Source organism: Saccoglossus kowalevskii, chromosome 6 (assembly GCF_978046115.1).
Source record: "Saccoglossus kowalevskii chromosome 6, keSacKowa6.1, whole genome shotgun sequence".
NCBI lineage: Eukaryota > Metazoa > Hemichordata > Enteropneusta > Harrimaniidae > Saccoglossus > Saccoglossus kowalevskii.
In genome coordinates this window covers 36,550,943-36,575,853 of record NC_140646.1, presented here as the reverse complement: position 1 = coordinate 36,575,853, position 24,911 = coordinate 36,550,943, and the positions used below count along the sequence as shown (strand labels likewise).

At 35.0% G+C, this 24,911-nt stretch overlaps 1 protein-coding gene across 2 annotated transcripts in view; it reads left to right on the top strand.

The window, feature by feature from the left end:
* LOC100369624 (phospholipid-transporting ATPase ABCA3-like) overlaps nucleotides 1-24,911 on the top strand; it is a 64,881-nt gene that overhangs the window by 5,731 nt on the left and 34,239 nt on the right. For both annotated transcript variants that reach the window (XM_078010541.2, XM_085500479.1), the window contains exons 2-14: nucleotides 6,881-6,988; nucleotides 7,758-7,831; nucleotides 11,751-11,782; nucleotides 12,466-12,618; nucleotides 13,739-13,858; nucleotides 15,057-15,207; nucleotides 16,938-17,046; nucleotides 19,270-19,380; nucleotides 20,296-20,439; nucleotides 20,635-20,843; nucleotides 22,177-22,377; nucleotides 22,590-22,701; nucleotides 23,559-23,660. In XM_078010541.2, the coding sequence (XP_077866667.1) occupies nucleotides 6,932-6,988; nucleotides 7,758-7,831; nucleotides 11,751-11,782; nucleotides 12,466-12,618; nucleotides 13,739-13,858; nucleotides 15,057-15,207; nucleotides 16,938-17,046; nucleotides 19,270-19,380; nucleotides 20,296-20,439; nucleotides 20,635-20,843; nucleotides 22,177-22,377; nucleotides 22,590-22,701; nucleotides 23,559-23,660 (1,575 nt within the window). In that variant the 5' untranslated portion in view covers nucleotides 6,881-6,931. The remainder of the gene's footprint in view (nucleotides 1-6,880; nucleotides 6,989-7,757; nucleotides 7,832-11,750; nucleotides 11,783-12,465; nucleotides 12,619-13,738; nucleotides 13,859-15,056; nucleotides 15,208-16,937; nucleotides 17,047-19,269; nucleotides 19,381-20,295; nucleotides 20,440-20,634; nucleotides 20,844-22,176; nucleotides 22,378-22,589; nucleotides 22,702-23,558; nucleotides 23,661-24,911) is intronic.

Below are 24,911 nucleotides of genomic sequence, written 5' to 3'. Positions count from 1 at the left end.
ATGCAGAGATTGATTGTTTTCGATAAATATTTGTGCATATTAATCACCTAATTTGCATAATTAGTTAATTTTCAGCTTTTCCATGGGTATCTCAAGTACTAATCATCGCATTTCAATGAAACTTGGTACATAGATCCTTTAGGACTATGCAGAGACCTGATTAGTTTTAGGGTAAATAATTGTGCATATTAATTACCTAATTTGCATAATTAATTTTCAGCTTTTCTACTGATATCTAAAGTACTAATCATTTACATTTCAATGAATCTAGAATTATGCAGACCCAATTAGTTTCCGGTAAATATTTGTGCATATTAATCACCTAATTTGCATAATTAACCAACTTTCACACTGATATCTCAGGTACTATACATCACATATCAATGAATGTACATGGATGCTGTAGGACAATAGACAGACCTGAATAATTGTGGGTTACAATCTGTACATATTAATTACCTAATTTGCATAATTAACCAATTTTAAGCTTTCACACTGATATCTAAAGTACCGTAAAAACTCCAAAATTTCGACCGGTTTTAAATAATTGGCGTTAGAAATGTGACATGTTTTTAGAGTCGTGGCCGAGTTGTAACTCAAAATCTAAACAAAGTCATCAATCAGTGAGTATTATGACAAGCAAAACAAAACATCAAGACGCGCAGAAGAGGTCAACACAAAACTAATAGGTCAAAAGACAAAGCTGTCTCGCACTACCTAGGAAAACTTGCGAATGTTCGAAGTACAGGTACCCATTGGACAAAAGATACATGGAAGTTTAGCAAACTATCTCCCCGACCCAGTGCAATGTATCCGGTTAGAATCAAAGCTCACGTGTCCCTTATTTGAGGGACCAAATTCTGCCGTAAATTTGCCCTTGGATTAAAAAATAAAATGGGATTTAAGAAAATAAAATGGGACTTTTAAGGTGTATTTTGGCGTCATTTTTCGGACATTTCAATCAATCCTGCCGGCTAAAATAGAGTCTAAGTTTTACCGTAGTCATTGACGTCTGTCTATTCAAGAGTACACGTGTATGATTTTTATCGTGACTAGCGTGAGCGGGTAAGCTTCCTTTCGAGAATGAGCTGTTATCACTGTGAACAATGTTAAATTATTCTTCAGATGACCAGTTTATTTTTTAAAAACAACTAATTTTTTTATTTAAAAAAAAATCATGCCGTTTTCGCATCAAAATCCAAGCCAAAATATCGTACTACAACATCAATCTCTTCGCATTGCGTTCAATAACATTAACATATTTAAATAAGCTATGGTAATTTGAACACGTTGGCATCATCCAGCTTTTTGATTGGTTAATTAGCGATTTGACCTATTTGACCTAAGAGAACATGGCGGATATCCTACAGCATCAAACGTTTATACGAGACCGGAATCATTCGCTTACGATGAAACTTAGTTGACTTTTATTTGTATTTCATAACCATTCAACAAATTTATTGTGTGTACATTATTATAATCACTACTGAGTACAGTAATAATCAACAATTCAGAAACGCAGCATGCCGAGATTTTTGTGTTCGTTTTTATTTGAAACTTCGTTTATTTAGAATATATTTTCGTTACCAATAAAATAAAAATCTCTCAGTCAATCAGAAACCCGGATTCATGCCTTCGAGGAAGGTCCCGTTTGAACGCTCACATCGGTTTTTTTTTTCGTTTGGGGGAAAACTAAAACTGGTCGCAATTTTCGAATAAGAATGAGTCGGCAATTTTTAGTGGAGTCGAAAATTTGGAGGTAAATAAAACACCGAAACCCGGCAAATAAATAGCCAATCGAATTTTTAGAGGGGTCGAAATTTTGGAGTTTTCACTGTACTAATTATTCCATTTCAATGAAACTTAGTACAAAGATGCTCTAGAACAATGTACAAACCTAATTAGTTTGGGGTAAAAATCTGTTCATATTAATTCCCTAATAAGCATAATAATTCATAATTTTTTGGTTCTAATCACATTTCAATTAAACTTGGAGACATAGATTTTCTGTTACATTGCGCAGACCTCATTAGTTTTACACTCAAATCTGGTCATATTAATTTTCTGATTTGCATAATTAGTTTTCAGCTAAGTAATTTCGAATTATATTTAATGTGTCTCCAATACTCTCAGCACATGGGAGTTCTTTCTAAGCTTTCTTTGATTTTTATCGCTGTTAAGATTATTTTGTTCTTCATAGCAGTAACATTGAATATACACACGGCAGCTATGCATCTAAAGTGTCATACAATTGTGATCTCACAGTAGCGACTGTTCCAATGATATCTAAAAAACCACTTAATGGACAAAGTTCAGACCTTATTAGATTGGGGTAAAAAAAAAAAATGCTTGCATATTAATCACCTAATTTACATTTCACTGAAACTTAGTACATATGTGCCCTGGAATGATGCACTGATCTAATTGGTTTTGGGTTTGAAGTCTATGAATAATAATTTGCATTATTTGCAAAATTTTTACCCAATTTTCTACCTATGTCTCCAAAACCAACTATTGTATTTCAATAAGACTTGGTATATAATTGCCTGGGAATAATCCTAAAGACTTTTAGGATTATTATCCTGATTACCTAATTTGCATAGATGCACTGGCGTAATCCACGGACGTGATTAGTTTGATGTTAAAAAACATGCATATTGATTATCTAATTATTTTTAGCCAATTTTGATATCTCAAAAAAATCAGATTTAAATTGAACTTGTGGTAGATGTGCTCTGGAATAAATCAGACTGCAAAACATGTGTTATTTGTAACACCTCTCATGATTGGCTGATCTATTGAGGTCTAACTCACCTTTCTCTTTCATTACTTGGTAACAGGTAGTGATCACATGTATTATAATGCCTGGTAATGTAACTGCCATTCTATGTAGATGCACTGATACCTGCTAGTAATATTGTTAAGCATTGCCGTCATTCACTCAAGAGACTTGTGAATCAAGTAGGAACCAATTAATTTTTGATATGACATAATTAATTAATTAATTTTTGCTGTTAGTTAGAATAGTGTTTGTTTCAAGTGTCATCACTGATGTTGGTCGTTTGATTCAATCAAAATAGTGACTAATGCATGTCTATATAGTTCTGTGATGGAAAAGTTATCGCAAAGTAACGCATGTTGGATTGAAATTGTTATTGTATGGCGCTTTTAATTTAATTTTTTTTTTCATATAAAGAAATACATGGTAAAAATCTCTTAACTGGGAGGTATTCTCCAACATTTTAACCTAATTTGTTCACACCGCGAAAGTTTATTGGGAGCTTTGTCATAATACTGTAATTAATGCTAAATAGTTTGGATTATTCTTCAATTATATTCTATAAAAAAGCAAACACAGTAATGGTATTTGGTTAGTTTTGACATCTACATTGCACACCTGTCTATGAAAGAAACAATGTTCTATGCAATAATTTATTACTTTTTTTTAGCTCCACTGTTGACTTTGTCAAGCGGAGCTTATCATATGATTGTCCATCGTTGTCCGGCGTCTGTCGTCCGTGTCAATGTTTTACATTTTCGACTTCTTCTTGAAAACTACAAGCCTGAATGCTTTGATACTTGGTGTATATGTACCTTGGGTAGACCTCTCTCAGATTTGTTCATTTCATGATGATATCTTCAATTCTCTAATTTTGATGAATATTTTTGTAATTTTTGGTAAAAAGTGATATTTTCGACTTCTTGTTAAAAACCACAAGTCCAATTGCTTTGATATTACATATATAGGTACTACATGTGAACCTTTCTCAGATTTGTTCATTTCATGATGATATCTTCAATTCTCTAATTTTGATGAATATTTTTGTCATTTTTGGTAAAAAGTGATATTTTCTTCTCGTTAAAAACCACAATCATTTATGGTGAAAAATGATATTTATGAATTCTTGTTGAATATACTATGCATATTGTTCATTTTCTAATGATGTCTTCTGTTCTTTGATTGAAATGTGCATTGCTAACAGCGGAGCTATCTCAGCCGAGAGACTGCTTGTTTTGTTGAGGTTGCATTTGAGTCACAGTCACATGTCGCTGGATTTTATGCCCATGAATTTTTGCTCACATATTCAAGTATATTCCCCGGGTCATGTGAACTTTCTGTGTTGTCTCAGTTGTTGACTTTTAATTTATGTTCCTATTGTAGATTTAGAACTATAATGCAGTAAGCTTGTGTTGGTACAACTACAGTACATGATATATTACTTTTTCCCCGTCAAGGAAGTTTGCATTTGTGTGCCCATGAGTCACACATCACTACATACGCTCCCAATATTGAAGTAAGCCTTGGGTCATGTGCCCTTTCTGCTTCACCTCTGTTATGTTCATAACACTACATTCAAAACCCAGTGAATATCTGTTATGTAACACTACATTCAAAACCCAGTGATTATCTGTTGTACAACACAGCATTCAGTGAAATTATCACTGCTACAAATTTTAATGATTTTTCTTTGACTTGAGAAATTTATTTTAATTTTCTTGAGATAACATAGTTTAACAAACTGAGGGACTATTTCACAATTTTTATTCTTCAGTCACATAACTCGATATAAAGAATTACCAATTTAAAAATAAATCATATTTTGGCATTTCAAACTATTGTCATATGCCGTTTTGCATGTTAACCTTTAAAAAAGTATATGATTATTCTTCAATATACATTTTGTATCCCACCCAAATCATTAATCTGTAATAGTTTCCTATTGCTATGTTGCCATAGTAGCTTCTGATGCACTTACAATGTATATTGTGTATAAATGGCAGTCGTGTCTATGGTCAACATACATGCTAGTCATTAAGCTTTCTTCAAGATTTTGATCAGAAGGTTTAAGAAAGTAGGAAGCTAAATTGTATTCTTTCTAATAAAGTATTTAGAGAAGTAGCTAATGAGTTATCATCGACAAAAGTGGAAGGTTAATTAGCCTGTAGTTGCCTTCTTGGGAAACCCTGAAGCAGTTTGGAAATGTAATGCCGCTCTGATGAGATATTTTGTGATGCAACTAGTTATGCTTATACCCTCGCACCCCAATGATGTAACTGGATAAAGTGATCTTGAGTCTCTTTGTTTTTGTAATTTGGTAAAAGGAAATTCATATATTAAATAATTTTAATATTAAAAATAAAGGTAACAAGGTTGCAATACAGTTCATTTGTGTTCTTGTGTCTTCAGAAGCTCCCCGAAGCAACATATTTTTTTGTTATTGTAATACTTCTCTTCCCAGCATTCACCAAACTGATCCAATTTGATTTTTAAGGGATTCCATTTTGACTTCAAGATCTCTCAAAAATCAGTCTTGTTAGAGGGCATGGTATTACGTAATGGGTAATTGCAGTTGAAGTCTTATTCAATGCAACTAGACAAAAGAACAACAGCACATTTATTTATTTATTTATTTATTTATTTATTTATTTATTTATTTATTTATTTATTTATTTATTTATTTATTTATTTATTTATTTATTTATTTATTTATTTATTTATTTATTTATTTATTTATTTATTTATATATTTATATATTTATATATTTATTTATTTATTTATTGCTACCCTTTTGACTCAGGGGCTTACTATTTGAATAAATATATAACTGCATAAATTCCAAATAAAATATGGCATTACATAACAAATTAAACAACAAAAATTGGATCAAATGTTAGAATTAGAAAACAAAAATACAAAAAAATGTTGAATGACAGTATTAAAGAGAAAACGTGTAAACAAACACAACAAACATTGTTTTGGGTTAGTCAAAATACTTTTGTCTTCACCCATGTCGCTGATGAAGAATTGTTTGACTAATTTATCAATGGCTGTACAAATGTAATCATTATAGATTTGTCTACTGTTTCCCAACAATAGGCATATTATTTCTTTGTTTTGTTCAAAAGCTGCGTAAGAATTGTTTTCTCCCCTATTCAGTAAAATATCTTTGCACCCCCCCATTAGCTTATCTCTCTGCACTGCAAAACATTTGCAATTATTAAAGTACAAAATGTTCCAAGGTCTCATCTTCCTTACAACATGCGCAAGTGCAGTATTATTTTTCCCATTTTCTTTTTTCATATTCCAAACTATGTCCAAACCAAGTGTGTAGGTCTTTGACTTAACTTTCAGTTGGTTCCTCTTAAAATCTGTTTCATATTACATATATGGTCTGGAGTTCTTTATATTGTTCTTGAACATTCTATAGTAAACTAAGCTAGACCTATCTTTCATATTTTCCCTTCACTTTGGTTCATGTGTTTCAGAACAGAAAGTTTATTATTAGCTATGATATTTTCAAACTGTTTTTTCTCTAATTTTACATTTGTTATTATATTATCTACATGTATGTCTATCTGCTTTTCTACAATTCAGTTTGTTCAGTCGTGTGACTCTGGGTATTTATCTGTATATTCATAAATTGATCCGCCCAGCTGACATATACTGGTTCTGTAGAGTTGAAAGTGTCTCGCATTTACTACTTGCTATACAATAAACCATATTACATGTATTAGGAACACAACTTATCCCACATGTGCTCTTGATTGCAATAATACATTTATGGCCAAAAATACAATAAATGGACATGTGTTATGTAGGACTGTGGTATGGAATATAGCCATGGTCTTCTGAATTTCATCTCTCCCTTGTTTGAACCAGCAAATCGGTATCGTGTTATCAGGCAGTGATCAAATATAATTCATCATTTCCCAGAACTAAGCATAATGGAATGGATAACATTCTGAAAAGTCACTCATTCGAATTATTGTTAGTGGGCGTGGCCATTTTGTCACCCCTGAGTCATATTTTAATAATTGCTTCGAATGAATAAATTATGTTAATTACAGTTATTATCTTCTGCATCTTACCCAAATATAGGCAGCTGTTCAGTCTTAAAAGCTTGTATTGCTGACTGATAAATTGGACAAGATGGGTGCTGAGCTGAGACAGTTTCGGCTTCTTCTTTGGAAGAATTTCATTCTGCAGGCAAGTGCATCTATGAGTTGTATTGTTATACGTCTTTCTTTCATAATCAATTCCCAAATACTGTTATTTCTTTTACTTGTCAGCGAAAAAAGCAAAATTAAAACCCCTTAATGTGTTTACAGTATATTTACTTTGTCTACAATTGGAGCTGCTGTACGCTCTACTACAGCGACCCAATCAGTGTGTAAGCGAGCGCGGAGTAATGACTGGTGGAATAGAGTCGTTATACGAACATGGGACAATTTTCACACCTAAAGGTCACCGCAGAGGGCGCTTAGCCCTGGGCTAAGCGTTCGCGCATACTTCGTTAGCCCGTGCTAAGGGTCTAGACTGCGCCTTAAATTCGGATCAGATTAAACTCGTACTTAGCATTCCTTAGCCCGTACACGTTTTCTTAGCACGGGCTAAAGAATTTGACCTCTTAGCCCGTCCTAAGGAGCTGTGCGTGAATGCAACTAATGTAATTTTTACTAATTCATCGTTGAGATATTTTGAAAAAACAAATTTTAATTTACTGGATTGACTAACAATGGATTATACTGGTAGATGTGTAATCGACTTTATAACAGGAGTAACAGCAAAGTTAAATTTTAGAATGAAAATAAAGCTGTTTTTTTTTTATTTTTGCATAAGCTTAGTAGAATGGTCAGTCTGTTTCTATGGTATCAATACTGAGGTAATCACAGCTTTCTGGCGACATTTCAAGCTCATTTTTTACCAAATAAAAAAACTTTTCAGATTGAAAACCTGCATGATTTTTGTTTTGCAGATTCGACGACCAATTGGTACTACTTTTGAGATTTTACTGCCTGTTGCTTGTATTGCATTACTAATCTTAGGAAGGTATGCTAGAAACACGTAATACTTACCGTTATTGTCCCACATTCTAATATGTTCAAAATCAATGCATATTGTGCATGTTGTGGCAGTTAAAGGGGAGCAGAAGTCTGGCTTTTGACACTCTGTACATGAAATTTGAGATCTATGAATGAATTTTGTCAATAAAAACAACTTGCATGTGCTGCGAAATGCCCTAAGTATCGGGTATAAAACGGGCTGTGAAGCAGACGACAAACGTCCGCTTTGCCTGGTGTAATTTTGCCTCTAGAGGGCCAGTTCAATGATGTCATCAGTGAACACTGATAATTGAACCCATTCATTCTAGTACGTCAATCTCATAGAAGTGCTACTATGAAATCCCTTGTTAACTGCCGACTTAAAAGTTGAAACATGGTGAGGTGTTAACTGACAATTTAAAAGTTGAAACATTGTGAGGTGTTGTGCGTATGAATACCATATCGATTCATGTTAAGTTTCTCGAAATCCCAAATAAAAAATCACGTTGTTAGTTTCAAAAAATCGGCAGAAAAACTAACCTGAAAGTGAAGACACGGACAGCGTTCTAGCTATAGTGAACAGTGAGTGAATAAACATTGTAGGAGTTAAAAACTAAATTAGAAATACGCTAACGTCACTTAAACTACAGTACTTATTTCGCCCAACTTCTCACTTTTCAATCGACCGCTTATCGTTTAATTTTCGACCGGAAAACGACCGCATTTTTATCGTTATCGTTTCTCTCGCTGGCTCATTGAAAACACCGACCGGTCGCCCAAACACTGGTTCCTGGCACAGGAGTGATCAAGATGGTGGTTTTAGTGATACAGTTTGGGGATACAACGGGTACTAACTATTATTAAATTCCGAACTACTCTTCAAATCTATACCACTTTGTAACGTTCTGTGTCCAATGTTAAATAACTAAGTTTGCATAATTATTATGAAAGCGATTTATTACAATGTTGAGATTTTTAGAGCCGGTACAATATTATAAACACATTTGCGTAATTAGAAAAGCAGCGCACTAAGTAAACGATCTTAAAATATACAATTTTGCGTAATTACAGCATCGTCAGAACTAATAACAATTTTACAAGATCGACGTGCAGAGCATGAAAGAAAAAGGTTGCTAAGGTAACGCACCAGTTCAGTGCGTTGGGGTCAAACTTTGGTCAACACACACTTGATGTCAGCATCGCTGCGCAGTGAGTTACGCAGTGAGTTACGCAATGAAGTACTTGAAGTTCAATTGCGCCTCAAAATGATGTCATTGATCACTCAGTCTTCTTTATATTTATTTATATGTCTATTTATATACACTAGTTTCCAAGTTTTTGGTGCAGCCAAATGTATATATATTTTTTTGAACTTTGTGGTAATATAATCTTTTAATTTCCCAGTCCCTTCTGCTCATTCATGGTCTTGACAATAAGTGTGAATTGATGTGTGAGCCTATTACCATACAAGACCGCGGTCAGACGGCGTCATGAAATCTATGCATAAAAGGCGGGCGACCTGTGGCCGTTTGATTTCCTACTCTCTCCTAAAGCGATTGGTGAGAATGGTTATTAATATATTACCCGATGCTCTTTGAATTTTTTTTTTTTTTCATTTCAAGGTAAAAAAATGGATAGTTAGACTTGACTGTTTCACCGGGACACCTCTAGTTCTTTTATAGTTTGGCGATGAAAAATAACAAATATATATAATGAACAGTATTAGTATTTGTTTAAATATTTGGGTTTTCAGCCTACTGAACATGATCCCCATTAATTACGGTCAATGTTTGTCCTGTCGGCTTGAATGACAGACGTCAACACTGACGCATCCTAAACTCATGAGAAACAAACAACGATCGACATTACAAAAACAAAATTATTAGGCATTCCAAACAATCAAAATTATTATTGTAAAACCGTGACTACAAACATAATTATACAAACACATCGTGAAGAATCAACAATTAGAAAAGGAAATTCAGCAATTATGCCGATGTACTTTGTAAATCGCACAAGCATACCGCAATTGTGTTGAAACATTTTGGGGACAGTAAGTAACGTCAGAATATTGTTTAAAAGAAAACATTCCATCCCAATCAAATCTAGGTCAAAGGGTCAAATTGCGTGCATATAATTATAGATAGTCAAAAACTAAATATATTTGAATTGTTGACAGCTATTCAACGTTTGTGCAAACCAGAATAAAAAAGGTACGTGTATATAATAGCGATATGGCTGATATATCATGACATTTGTTTACAATATTGTACCGGCTCTAATATTGGACACAGATGAAGTTGCGTTCGCGAACGATAAAAATGTGGTCGTTTTCCGGTCGGAAAATACCGTGCGGTTGGAAATTAAGCGATCGATTAAAAAGTGGGAAGTTGGGGGAAATGAGTACTGTAGTTCAAGTGACGTTAGCGTATTTCTAATTTAGTTTTAACATGTACAATGTTTATTCACTCACTGTTCACTATAGCTAGAACGCTGTAGGTGTCTTCACTTTCTAGTTACAAATGTAGTTCATATGCCGATTTCTCAAAACTAACATCGTGATTTTTTTGGGGGATTTCGAGAAACTAAACATGAATCGTTATGGCATTCATACGCACAACACCTCACAATGTTTCAACTTTTAAATTGTCAGTTAACAAAGGTTTTCATAGTAGCACTTCTATGAAATTGACGTACTAGAATGAATGGGTTCAATTATCAGTGTTCACTGATGACATCATGGAACTGGCCCTCTAGAGGCGAAATGACGCCAGGCAAAGCGGATGTTTGTCGTCTGCTTCACAGCCCGTTTTATACCCCATATTTAGGACATTTCGCAGCACATACAAGTTGTTTTTATCGACAGAATTCATTCATAGATCTCAAATTTCATGTACAGAGTATCAAAAGCCAGACTTCTGCTCCCCTTTAATAATCGGACTGTGTGTGAGGTTTCAATGTTGTATGCTATTTTTGCCATTATTTCTGCTATTTTATTCAGTGTTGCTCATCAGCCCATATCACACCATTATGCTAAAGGTCAATTCTGAAAACATTGTAATTACTTATGTGGGAGAGGGAAAATTTCTTTTAAACAAGTCTAGATGTTGTTGTCTAGAATACCACTTGGACCAGGAACCCTGCAAACACAGTTCACATGAATAATCATATTTTTAAAAAACTTTTTCTCAGGACTAAAATTAACAGAAAAATTATAGAATAAAGATGTTTTTCTTTCTCATCGTTATTTCATTGACCAATCGTCACATGTATAATTTGTAACTTGTTCTGCATAAAATCAATTGTCTGCATTGAACAATGAAAGCTGCTACAAAAGATGTTAATCTCAAAGGGAACGTCTCACATTATCCTTTAATTATAAGCCCTGCACCCAGTAACATGTACATGTAGTTCATTATTAAATATTCACTTCTTTTTCCAACTGTAACTGATCAATATTTTAATTCAGCTGGTAATAGAACAGAGGTTTTACCTCTCTTTACAATTTCCAGAAGGATATATTAATAAATAAATATAAAATAACAATAAATATTATTTATGATGTATTATTCAAGATCAAACTGATCAATGACTGTCAAATTGCTGTTTCAAATAAAAATGTGACTCTGTAAACATAATAGTACTGTGTACATGTAGATTATTGTTTGATGTGCTATGCCAGTGTAGTATTAAATATAGTGCATTATAGTACTAGGGAAAAAAGACACTTACAACAACTGCTGTTTCCTCAGAAACAATGTTTACTCGCATATACAGAGAGACGTTTGATGTTATCTGTCGCCTTGGTAACATAATACCTGTCAGTTTGATTGATTAATTATTCCACCTGTTGAAGTCTTACACGAGTCTCAACCACAACCCAGAAATTCATAATCATGAAACAAATTCTGTTTTCATTTTTACAGAGTTCTCATCGATCCTGAAAAAAAATGTTATTGTAAGTATATTGTTTATGTGTGTCTTCTACAGTGATACTGTTTGTGATAAAAATAGATCAATATACTGAGTTATTAATAGTACAGATACATTTATGATTAATAACTAACTCAGGGCTGCTATAATCTGGAATAAAATTGTAGTCAGAGATTTATACATTATTTATATTTATACAGATAGTATTAATAGAATGCTCAAATTTTTTTTTCTGGACCTACACTATTAATGAGAATTGATGATTCAATTTATATTTTGCCTTCAGGAACAGTTTTACATTGTTGCTGAATCTCAGGAAATGTAATTTTTTTTCATTTCATTTGTTCAACAATGTGTAAAAACCTTGAGTGACACTGTGCCAACATTTATGTGCAATGTGTATTTGGTGAACAAACGTTTGAACCCAGCTTTTTTCAAAGGTGGATGTTTTGGCCACGAGTGTTTCTAAAATGATAATAAATAATGTATTCTTGAGTGTTCTTAACAAAACTGTAAAATTATTTGAGCTTGTGCGTTTTAAACATGACATATTAATATTTACAACTCATGAGTCTAAATCTGTTGTCCCCTATAGCTGTTTTTTCATTCATATTAGTTTTTTTTTATGCTATAAAAGGATGATTTATATTTCACCCATATTACTGTTACTGTTCATCTTCATCTAAGTTTTCTCTCATTTTATGCCAGCTACATTTGACAGTTATGAGTTTGAACCATACGTGTTTACACCACCTTTGGAAGCTATGCAGAATCTCACTGTATCACATTCTGGCAGTTGTATTAACAGTGATATCACTGATCTCTGTCCAAAATTGACGTACTACCCACAGACTGGGCTGAGTAAGTATATTGTTAGACTGGCGAAGTCGGGACTTCTTTTTTGTTTTACAATAATAAATATAATTAATTGTCTATTTGGCCTTTTTAGCTTGATCGCAAAAACTAGCGTTCCAGAATTCTTTTGCGGTCACATGGTCTACATGCCCCAGGTTTTGTTTTCTGTTCAGATACAAAATGGCTGACTGGTGGCCATGTTTTACCCCAAACTAGCCTATGTGTAGAGAATTATCTCCAAATTGTGCTGGCAGTATTCATACTTCCTTTATTTTTTCAAATTTATTCTTAAATTGGCGACCATTTTGTACATCAAAAATACTTATTTTTGTCGTTGGCTCAAAACTTGGCTCACAGCAAGCACATCAACAAAAGTTGATTTGTGTTATAATCCAATCCCAGATGGTTGACTGTCGACCATTTTGTTTGATGTAAATCAAAAATTTTTGTCTTCATCCTTCGTACATTTTTGCTTATATCTATGTCAAAATGCAATTCAAGATGGCCGCCTGATAGCCATTTTGTTTGTCAAATTTTTGCATAAATATGTCTCAAATATTTACAGTCCAATTACGTCCACACTTGGCTGTTTACATACTGTTTGCTAGCACATCAACAAAAAATAATTTGTGTTACAATCCAATCCAAGATGGTTAACTGGCAGCCATAAACCATATCGCAATTCCAAATCATTATGTATTGTGGGATAGTTATAGCCAAATCAAAGACTGCCAATCATAAAGCATGTCTGTTCTTGCAGTCTGACATTTCTCTCCCACAATGCACTGTATGTTTTAGATGCAACAAACTGCAAAGTATTTTAACAATCTTTCTGCAATGTTTTTCTCTTCAGGTAAATTACTGCAAAGTGCTGGAAACTTTGCTGCTAGATTACTGCATTGTTTTTATTTCCATAAGAGAATGCTTATACAATGTACATATGGTTTGGTACAAACTAATATCAACAAAGAAAGATTTGTATCTGGTGCTCAGATATTCTAAGTGGTTGTTTTTTGACCTCAGTGAAGAATTTCCCCTTCTTCATTCTCACAATATCCCTGCACACAAACACATTCTTGATGATATTTATAGGAGGTTTCATTGTATTTCTACACTATGTTTGTAGCTCAGCAGTTGATGTCAAAGGTATCAGCTTCCATAAATGTTCCACTATCACCGACTACATTCAGTTCAGAAGAGGAAATGGCCAAGACTGCAACAGAGAATGATGATGAGTATTATGCTGGTAAGCACAAACCATTATTTACTACTAAAAGATGTAGAAATTTAAAAAAGAATTAGTACTAATTCTGTCTTTGTTTTTCTCAATTCACCTGCAAAGCAATTGACATTGTTCCCCATCTTCAATTAAATTTTTATGAAATTTCTTTAAAATTCTTTAATTAGACATTTAGGGTTGTGCGTCTAACTGAGAAAAAGCAAATAAAAATTGGGGTATTCAATCTTGTTTTTATGGAAATCATTTGACAGCCATTTTGCATTGGAAAATATGCAAAATAAGTAATTTTTGTCTTGGTGTTTTAATCCTCACAGTTGCATACTCAAGCAGGTACACACAGGTACTGTGCAACCAGGGACTTTTATGAGGTATCTAAACAAATAATTACATGGTCAGAAAACTAATAAGTCAATTTTATGTTCAACAATAAATGACAAACCAATCAGCATGTAGGGAAAATGGAGAATTTCAAGATGCGATTTCTTGAAAACCGCTAATTCTATTGCTTCCATACTTGGTTCTCTGGGTGGATCTCAATCAGGTTTGATCATCTTGTGACAATACCTTGTATTCTCTAATTTTAGCAAATATTTCGGTCATATTTGGTCAAAAATTTTATTGTTGACTTTTTCCATAAAACCATTCATTCTATTGCTTTCATACTTAGTAAATATGTTTCTTGAGTGGACCTCTATGAGATTTGATTATTTTGTGACAATATCTTGTATTCTCTAATTCTGGAAAATATTTTATCATTTTTGTTAAAAAATTTTTATTATTGACTTCTTCTTGAAAACCTTTACTCCAATTGTTTTGATAATTTCTATATGTACTTTGGGTGACACTCACTTATATTAGTTAGGGAAACACTCTACTAATTCACAGACATAACCTTGAATCCAAAATTTAGTACTATCAAACTTATCCTTATCAGTGATAAAATCTAAACATAGGAGTTGAGATATCTAAAAGCAAAGCAAAACCAAAGTTATTTGTTTCTCCACTATGTAGTTTTTTGGCTTGATCACGACTGTGCTGTGCTGTTTAGCAGAGCTACATGTATTTTGACTGTCAAGTTCAAGTTTTTCTGTATATGGCTGTACAAATAGCAATCGTATTCAATCTCACCTGAGTTTAAATATGGTCTGTCTGTAAGTAATATTTTCAAGGTATAAGACTTATTTTTTCTATTTGATTTAATCAGCCGTTGTGTTTGACGTGGATAGCACCACTGTAGATCTGCCACAAGACGTAAGTTACACCATTCGTATATCCCATAAACATGGAGAAGATAACACCTGGCATACAATCAGTCAGTATCCACAGTTCCAGTTTCCAGGACCTCGTACAACAAAGTAAGTTTCATTGCAAAATTATGTAAAAAAAAAAAAACCTGCCAAAGGTGGCATATACCACAACAATGTATACAACTCACAAATATGCACAAACTATATACCCCGGTACATTTATACGAGTGGATTGTGCTATATTCAAATACTCTCCAAGTCAGGAAAACAATGTTGTAAACAAAAATGGGCCTTGGAAGTAGCATTTTACCATCTGAGACACAATCCAAATGATGTTTGATTTTAGTCCCCGTTCGGACAAAGTCCGAAAACGAGGACTTATAATTCGGTCTCTGTTCGTCCGTGCGTCCGTCCGGAGTCGTATCTCAGAATCCCTTGGACCGATTCTGTTCATTCTTTGCATGTGCCTAGTACTTTATGTGGGACATATGCACATGCAGTGGTTTAGCGATTCGATTCAAAATGGCCGACTGGCAGCCATCTTGTTTTTTGAAAATGTTGTATTTTGGACATGCTTTGTCAGTTTTCATTCAAACTTGGTACATAGATTATACATGTTAGGATACATGTCCATGATGATTTATTTCACAATTGGATCAAAGATGGTCGACTGGCAGCCATCTTGTTTTTTGAAAATGTCGTATTTTGAACATGCTTTGTCAGTTTTCATTCAAATTTAGTACATAGATCATACATGTTAGGATACATGTCCCCGACCGTCCGTGAGTTCCTGAGTCTGTCCATCCGACCGTCCGTGTGTCCGTCTGTCCGTGCGTCAGTCTGTCCATCGTCATATTTCAGAATCCTGTGGACCGATTTCGTTCATTGTTTGCATGTGCCTAGTACTTTATGTGGGACATATGAACATGCAGTGGTTTAGCGATTCGATTCAAAATGGCCGACTGGCAGCCATCTTGATTTTTGAAAATGTTGTATTTTGGACATGCTTTGTCAATTGTCATTTAAACTTGGTACATAGATTATACATATTAGAATACATGTCCATGACGATTTATTTCGCAATTGGATCAAAGATGGTCAACTGGCAGGCATCTTGTTTTTGTTTTTTTATGCGGTATCTTGGAAGTGCTCTGTCAGTTTTCATTCATATTTGGCACATACATGTACTTTATACATGTTAGGATGCATGTCCATGACAATTTGTTTGAAAATCTGGTCAAGGATGGCCGATTGACAGCCATCTGACTTTTTGGCCTTACTACTATATTTCCACAATTTATGTTCCATTTTCATTCGTATTTGGCACATACATCATACATATCAGTGTGTTTCATAATCAGATCAAAGATGGCCGAATAACGGCTGTTTTTATTTTGGCCATATTACTATGACACGAAACACGTGTTTTGATGTAAATGAACAATCTGTTGTATACGCCACTTGGAACTCAAGTTTCAAGGACACACTCGTGACAACCCCTCCGCTTTAATATGACAAGCACAAAGACTGATACGGAGACTGATAGATTTGATGCCATAATGAAACATTAAAAAAAAAAATCAGTTGCTGTACACGTACATAATGCAGGCGTACAAATTTCTTGTTGGATGTGTTGGTTGCATGAGCAAATCAGGGCAGATGCTAGTCAATTATACTGGTTTCACTCAGATTTTTTTTGGAAAAGTGAGTTTCTGTTTTATTAAAACTGTCCATCATATTGATCTTGTTAAGTACATTCTAAGACATTTATTTTGGGGCAAACTACCATAGAAAGTTTTCCTATTCATTTCCTATCTATTTTCTTTTTGTATTAATAGCTTTTATGAAAATCGATTCCTGTTAATCCAAAAAGCTGTTGACTTCGCTGTTATTGAAAGCCATACTTCAAATACCAGTGATTTCTCTAAGTTATCTCTAAACCTACAGGTAAGTGTTTAGTTTAAATGTTATTTTTGACGTGATGTAATCAAGACTTTCAATTTGAGTAAATTATTAACTATATTCAAATCAGCCTTTAGGTCACGTACTTGTATGTATATGTACTTTGGCAGTTTAACTATGCAGTCACTGATAATGTAGTGGCTATTGTGTCAGACTCATGGTCAGAATACAGGCTCAAATCCTACTTTTTAGTTTAAACCTACATGTATATTGTGTACCACCACAAAATGAGTGAGTGGGATTGACCTTGACTGCGGGTAATGGGATTGACCTCTACTTAGGGTGAGTGGGATTGAACTCTACTGTGGGTGAGTGGAGTTGACCTCTACTGCGGGTGATTGGGATTGACCTCTACTTAGCGTGAGTGGGATTGAACTCTACTGTGGGCGAGTGGGATTGACCTTGACTGCGGGTAATGGGATTGACCTCTACTTAGGGTGAGTGGGATTGAACTCTACTGTGGTGAGTCGGACTGACCTCTGCTGTGGGTGAGTGGGATCAACCTCTAATGTTGGTGAGAGAGATTGACCTCCACTGTGGGTGAGTGGGATTGACCTCTACTGTGAGTGAGTGGGATTGACCTCTACTGTGGGTGAGTGGGATTGACCTCCACTGTGGGTGAGTGGGATTGACCTCCACTGTGGGCGAGTGGGATTGACCTCTACTGTGGGTGAGTGGGATTGACCTCTACTGTGGTGAGTCGGATTGACCTCTGCTGTGGGTGAGTGGGATCGACCTCTAATTGTTTTATTCGTGATTCTGGTGGATTGAACTGTACTTCCGTCTTGCTTTGTACTAAACAATAACATTAGCTTATGTTTAATGTGCTATTTGTGATATTAGTTGTGTGAAGTGATATTTCTGTTCTTGTTTTACAACCATAAAATTACTCTCTGTAGTAGATTTTCGTGTTGAATAAAATTATTATTATTATTAATGTTGGTGAGAGAGATTGACCTCTACTGTGGGTGAGTGGGATTGACCTCCACTGTGGGTGAGTGGGATTGACCTCCACTGTGGGCGAGTGGGATTGACCTCCACTGTGGGCGAGTGGGATTGACCTCCACTGTGGGTGAGTGGGATTGACCTCCACTGTGGGCGAGTGGGATTGACCTCCACTGTGGGCGAGTGGGATTGACCTACACTTTGGGCGAGTCTGACTGACCTCTGCTGTGGGTGAGTGGGATCGACCTCTAATGTTGGTGAGAGAGATTGACCTCCACTGGGCGAGTGGGATTGACCTCCACTGTGGCTGAGTGGGATTTACCTCCACTGTGGGTGAGTGGGATTGACCTCCACTGTGGGTGAGTGGGATTGACCTCCGCTGTGGGCGAGTGGGATTGACCTCCACTGTGGGCGAGTGGGATTGACCTCCACTGTGGGCGAGTGGGATTGACCTCCACTGTGGGCGAGTGGGATTGACCTCTACTGTGGGTGAGTCTGACTGACCTCTGCTGTGGGTGAGTGGGATCGACCTCTAATGTTGGTGAGAGAGATTGACCTCCACTGGGCGAGTGGGATTGACCTCCACTGTGGGTGAGTCGGACTGACCTCTGCTGTAGGTGAGTGGGATCGACCTCTAATGTTGGTGAGTGGGATCGACCTCTAATGTTGCTGAGTGGGATTGACCTCCACTGTGGTTGAGTGGGATTGACCTCCACTGTGGTTGAGTGGGATTGACCTCTACTGTGGTCGAGTGGGATTGACCTCCACTGTGGTCGAGTGGGATTGACCTCCACTGTGGTCGAGTGGGATTGACCTCCACTGTGGTCGAGTGGGATTGACCTCCACTGTGGGTTGTGGGATTGACCTCTACTGTGGGTGAACTCGCAAATTCTCGCAAATTCTACTTTTTTGAATAGGGTGGTCCCCTATTGAGAGTAAAAGCCTGCGAAGAGTCCTGATTGGTCAAATGGCAATCTCACATCATGAATAAATAGAACAGTAAAACGATATAGTCGATGTACTATGTAAAGATACAATAAATGATAACGATAAAAATGATATATTATTGATTGCAAATATTCTCAATGTATTATTGATAGTCTCAACGACAGGATGTGTGGTGAGTGGGCTCAACCTCCACTGTGGTGAATATGAGATTGACCTCTACTGTACTGAGTTGTGTTGCTACACCAGTTGAAGATTTCAGTTGGTCCATCTTATAGACAAAGCTATAATAATTTCACTTTGTTTTTTTTCCTGTAGCAATATCCTTACCCTAAGTATGAGGTTGATGGTTTCATCCTAATCATTGCAGGAATGTTACCTTTACTTATCATGCTTGCTTTTATCTACACTGCAGGAATTATTGTTAAGGTAAGAAACTCAAGTTTAATTAATGGGATGACTTTAACTGTTGGTGAATGGGATCAACATCTACTATTGGTAGAAGTTTATTTTTATTAATATGTATTTATCATATCTGCATTCTTTAGTCTAAAAGCACCCCAGTTATTGAACGTGGCTGTCAAACATGAAATAGTAGACTAACTGACTACATTAACAAAGAGAAATAATAAGCCTCTAACCAATAAACACAACAAAATACTCCTAAACCATTACTATTCAATTCAAGTCTATATTCTTGGTTTATGTATCTTGCATGTAGCTCTGTCGGATTCAAATCTGAAGTCACGTCAGAGGTCATGGCTCTGGCCATTTTTAATTGCAATGACTAGTGTACATCACCTGTTATTACTTCTGATCAAATCACATTCAAGCTTCTGTCCTTTGATAAGATTTATCAACCAATCAGAGCACACCTTACTAATGGCTTATAACACATATTTTGATTGATTGCTTACAAGACCTGACCATATTTTGCAATGGTAATGTAGAAGTAATGTAGATAGTCCATCATCCATATATTAAAAATGACCTCATTCATATTTGTTTATAATATCTGTATCTATTTTTGGTGATTTTTAATTTAAAAAAGTTATTTTTGACTTCCTGAAAACTGCAAAAATCAAGAATTCATGCTGCTCACTCTCAGAAACTGTAAACCATTTATTTTTCACTGCTAGTGGGTTTCGAGATTTAAGAATTTTATTGCATTTGTGAAGACAACATTTCACAAAAATTTGTCGTATGACATTTGGTGTCATTTAAGAAATTTTCACTGACTTGCAAAATTTGGAAAATTCAATAGATTTACAGTACTGTAATGCTACAATATTCATAATTCTGTAAATAAACAAATAGATTGTAATAAATATACATTGTATACAGGAATTGGTGGTTGAGAAAGAAGCCCGTTTGAAAGAAAGTATGAAAATGATGGGATTGTCCAACTATCTGCATTGGTTGGCATGGTTTTTTAAATATCTGTTCTTTCTTCTCATCACTGTCATATTGATTTCAATCCTCATTAAGGTAAAGTACAAAAACTCATAGTTATATTTCAAACTAGAATTCACCCAACATTCTAGTATGTCATTCAAAGGAATTTAAAAGTCTATTAGTACATCTAAAGTACGTTAAGAGAGATAATAATTGGTCAGAAACCAAATATGTCTGTATTCTGCGAAATTTGGCATAAATTACAATTCTACTATAAATTTCTTACAGGCAGGCGGTATCTTTGCGTACAGTGATGGTGGTGTGGTGTTTATATTCTTCTTCCTGTGGGCCATTGCCTCCATTTCATGGAATTTTGCCATCAGTGTATTCTTTTCTAAGGGGAAGATTGCCCTGATTGTCGGCATGACGTTATGGTTTCTTAATTACATGCCGTTCATGTTTGTTTCTCGGATTGACATCTACCAAAGTTTAAGCATGTAGGTATATTTTTAAGTTCATTTACTACTCAATTTTGTTTGTAAAAACACTTGAAATTTCTTATCACACCCTGGCCTATCTGTTGCAGCTTTGATGTTGTATTGGGCGAGAGAAAGACTAGTTTGATGAGATTTCTGACGACTAGATGAGTGATATAGTTGTCAACAAACACAAAACCTTCTCAATTCTGGCATTTGTACTTCTAGTTTGTGCAGCCATCCGATAAATAAATCAATGACCATTCATGCTTTTTTGTTTCCTTCATAATCGATGGGTAGCGATTTGACATTTTAGAAACAGTTTGGTTTTTCTCTGATGACCAGTGGTTTAGGTTTTTCTCATCCATCCTTGTTTGCACAAAGAGTGACAGTAATTTTTTTCTTTACTTGTTTTTCGAGCATACATCATTCTTAAATGATAATGTCTTATCGGGCATCGTACAGAAAAATAACCCAGTTTCATCACCATTAAAAATATCCCTTGGAGTATAGCCATTAATGAGTCCGGGCAATGTTTACGCCACCCAGTCATGCTGTCATCAACCATATCATCGCTGATAGAAGCAGCTTCTCTGCACATGAATTTACACATGATTCAGTGTCTGGATTTGAATCCCTCCAGCCAGCCATTTTGCTAGCTTTGAATTTGGTATTAAGTCCTCGTTCTTCAGCTTTAGCTTGGAGGATAGGACTCCTGATTGGAACATTCATAGAACATTAAACCATTGAAAGCAATGCCTGCTCAACATCATCTACTGCTGAAAACTGCATTCGCTTATGGCACGGCACAATTTTGAATTGTCGACAAACATCGCCATTATGTATGCCTAAGTCAATCACTTTTATTATTTAGACTTTACAGTTCAAAAACAATGCATACCATTTGACATGAGACATTCTGAAGTCATTCATATATATATAGTCGCCATAATTTATCAAGAATTTACAGGGTACATGCTTCACACATTTTTTGTGTGATTCTTTAAAAGAAAGACTCCAGCATCAATGCAGTTAAAGTGACTAGACACAGAAAGTCAAAGGCTATTCACACAGCATAGCACAAGCTCACTTACTATAGTGCAAGGGCAAGACTGGGTATTTAGTGGTTCATTTCAGGATTTCTCACCTGTTAACTATACAAATCATTGCTTTTCAGAAAAAAATCCATTTGTACTAAACAGGTTTTCGTAATAAACAAGTTTGTTTTTAAATGACACTTTCAAGTTTGTTTGTTGAAACTGGTATTTCATTGTAACAGAGTTCATACTAAAGATTTGACAGTGTTAACTTGTGACAGTTACTTAATTTTTTACTAAATTTGTTTATTTTCTAGTGGTGAGAAAGTAGCATGTTGTTTGTTGTCTAACACATGTATGGGAATGGGGGCAGTCATCTTTGCTACCAAGGAAGCTCAGACCGTAGGAGTCACCTGGGATAACCTGTTCAATCAAGTATCTGTAGATGATACATCTAGTATGGGCCTAATCTATGCTATGTTTATTGTGGATGCTATAATTTACTGGTTGATAGCATGGTGAGTAGTTTGTGTACATGCTTTGAAATTTGGTATTAAAGGTACTCAATTTCAAGGGAAAAACAAAAATGACTTTCTTGTAATTTGTTAATCATAAAATTATAAAAAGAATTGTCTAAAATGATATGGTAATAATTGTGTACATTTGCATAGATTTTTTTGGCTTAGTATTTTCCCCAATAACTTTTATGAATTTTTTTTCTGCGTAATAGGTACGTTGAAGCCGTGTTTCCTGGAGAGTATGGTGTACCCAAACCATTTTATTTCTTGTTTCAAAGATCCTATTGGTGTGGACACAGTGCAAGAATTAATGGAATTGAAGAGGTCTGTAATTTAATATAGTGTAATCATTAGTCCTTGTTCGACCGAGGTCAGAAAAAGGGGACTCATGGTTGTGTTCATGCATGCTTAAGACATTCAAGTTCAAACAAGTTCATACATCAGACATTAATTTTTTTTTTTTTTTTTTTTTGAACATGTGTGCATGCATTTGTTTCATGATCTGATTCAAGATACCCAAGGGCATGGTATTTCGGAACCAGATCTCAGTCGTGTGTGGACGGATTTGGTTTAAACTTGGTCATTTTATTTTTAGGATCAAATTAAAATGGCCAACTGGCAGCCATTTTGTTTTAAAGAATGCAGTTCCGGATTTATATATCTGACATGCCATGCCTAGTCTGATCAAGTTCAAACTTCACACATACATGAGATATCAAATCAGATAAACGCACATGCATTTTTTGTCACCAACAAATTCAAAATGGCTGACTGGCGGTTATCTTTTCTGTAGTTTCTCAAACTATTTATCTCATATAATCAAGTTTAAACTTCACACATACATCACAGATTAGGTCATATATATGACGTAACACTGTGGTGATACAAGTTTTTGATCTGCCCTGCCTTGCATCACACTGGGGAGAAATAGCTTTTTGATCTGCCCTGTCTTATGTCACACTGGTGTATGGGTTTTTCATCTGCCCTGTGTTATATCACACTGGTGAAATAGGTTTTTGATTTGACACTGTGGTGATATGCAAATTATGATATAGTGTATTTGAGTGGATTTATGGTTACTGTATATAATAGTATATTATTATTATAATAGCATATTTTAGTGTAGTGTATTATAGAGTCTGGTATATGAAAATAAAATGTTTTTTATTTGTTATTTGCAGGGTGGGATGGGTCAATCCAATACAGGTACTATGAACCATGAGGCTGAACCCACTGATCTCAATGTTGGAATAAGTATACAGAATTTGACTAAAGTTTATAAGGTATGTATTTTATTTTTAGTGAAGATTTGGTAATTTTTAGCTCCGCTGTCGACTTTGTCGAGCGGAGCTTATCATATGAGTGATTGTCCGCCGTCGTCCGTGTCAATGTTTTACTTTTTCAACTTCTTCTTGAAAACTACAAGCCTGAATGCTTTGATACTTGGTGTATATGTACCTTGGGTAGACCTCTCTCAGATTTGTTCATTCTGTGTCAAAATCTCAAATTCTTGATTTTTGGTGAATATTTTTGTCATTTTTGGTAAAAAGTGATATTTTCGACTTCTTGTTAAAAATTGCAAGTCTGATTGCTTTGATATTATATATAGGTACTACAGGTAGACCTCTCTCAGATTTGTTCATTTTGTGAAGATATCTTTAATTCTCTTTATTTTGGTGAATATTTTTGTAATTTTTGGTAAAAAGTGATATTTTTGACTTCTTGTTAAAAACTGCAAGTCTGATTGCTTTGATATTATATATTATAGGTACTACAGGTAGACCTCTCTCAGATTTGTTCATTTTGTGATGATATCTTTAATTCTCTTATTTTGGTGAATATTTTTGTAATTTTTGGTAAAAAGTTATAGTTTTGACTTCCTGTTAAAATCCACAAGTCTGATTGCTTTGATTCTACACATATTGTTCATTTTCTAATGATATCTTCAGTTCTTTAATTAAAAGGTGCATTGCTAACAGCGGAGCTATCTCAGCTGACAGGCTGCTTGTTTAACATTCGTCGTTATCATTGCTTGGACTCAATTCCTGTGCATGCGACGACCCCTCCGCTTTAACACTTTGAACACTATGCATGTTGTTAGGCATAGTAATAATAATATGAGGTTATTACGAGGATACCGAAAAGTATGCACGAAGACAGTACAGTGGGAGTATCGACTGATGTGCAGCAGAGGTCGGTGCCACGACATACTGTCTGAGTGCATACTTTGCAGTATCCTCTTAATAACCTTATTATTATACATTTTTTTCTCTCAAGGATACATCATGGGAATCAAAAAAGATTTAACAAACTTTTTTGTGTGGAGTCCGGTCAAACCCTGGGGGGCTGCCATGTTTGTTTTTATTATTAGAGGACGCTCACGCGCATAATCGCTCATTATTTGGAATTCACATTTCCTAATATGGTAGGATGAAAATACCCAGTGCAATACTGCAAAATTACGGCATGCTGTAACTTATGGTGTTTCGGTGACAAATGTATAATAATAATCTTTATCACAACATAAAAAAAAA